This window comes from Myotis lucifugus, unplaced genomic scaffold (assembly GCF_000147115.1).
Source record: "Myotis lucifugus unplaced genomic scaffold, Myoluc2.0 scaffold_605, whole genome shotgun sequence".
Lineage (NCBI taxonomy): Eukaryota > Metazoa > Chordata > Mammalia > Chiroptera > Vespertilionidae > Myotis > Myotis lucifugus.
In genome coordinates this window covers 71,235-71,940 of record NW_005871653.1, presented here as the reverse complement: position 1 = coordinate 71,940, position 706 = coordinate 71,235, and the positions used below count along the sequence as shown (strand labels likewise).

The 706-nt window shown below is 62.3% G+C and overlaps 1 protein-coding gene across 1 annotated transcript in view; it reads left to right on the top strand.

The window, feature by feature from the left end:
• Positions 1-626: 626 nt before the first annotated feature.
• PTGES (prostaglandin E synthase) overlaps positions 627-706 on the top strand; it is an 8,902-nt gene continuing 8,822 nt past the window's right edge. The window contains 1 exon segment of the mRNA XM_023745946.1: positions 627-660. Within this exon segment, the coding sequence (XP_023601714.1) occupies positions 627-660 (34 nt within the window).

Sequence of the window (706 nt, the reverse complement as noted above, 5' to 3'; positions counted from 1 at the left end):
TCATCTTGGTGACCAGGCTGGAGTCGGCTGGTCAGCCCCAGTAGAGCCATCGGTCCGGGTCCCGGGGCCCCCTCTACCCTCCTCACCCCCATGGACCGAAGAGGCAGGTCTGCCTGACAAAAGCCTTCCCCCTCGCTTCCCCCCAAGAAGGGATGTCCCGCCTCAAAGCCATCCTTTCATTTCTTTCACACTTAGCTCCCTTGCCCGCCCTCCCCCCCCTTCCTCATATAAACACCCTGGATTTTGTACAGCCCCTTCCCCCTGCTCGGCGGGAGGCTGCCCGATTCAGGAGTCCCTCCATAAAGCCAACTAGATCTCCAAGCTAATTCGGTTGATTTTATTTTCTTTTTCTTTCTTTCTTTCTTTTTTTTTTTTTTTTAAACAGGAAACAGATTTGAAAGTGGGTGAGGATTTGGCAGGGGGCGTGGACCCCCCCCCCCCCCCCAGGCTCCCGGCTCTCCCCGAACCTGGGTCAGAAGTTCTGCCCCTGGGAGGGCGGTGCTGCTGCGTGCCGACTGGTCCCCTCGCCCCGCCCGCCTCCTCCTGGCTCTGGACTCAAGCTGCACCCGCAGCCGCCCGCGCCTCCCTCCGCAGAGCAGAGCGCCCGCCAGCGCCCCGCCGCCGCGATGCCTGCCCCGGCCCTGGCCGCTGAGCGGCCAGGTGCTGCCCGCCTTCCTCCTCTGCAGCACCCTGCTGGTCATCAAGA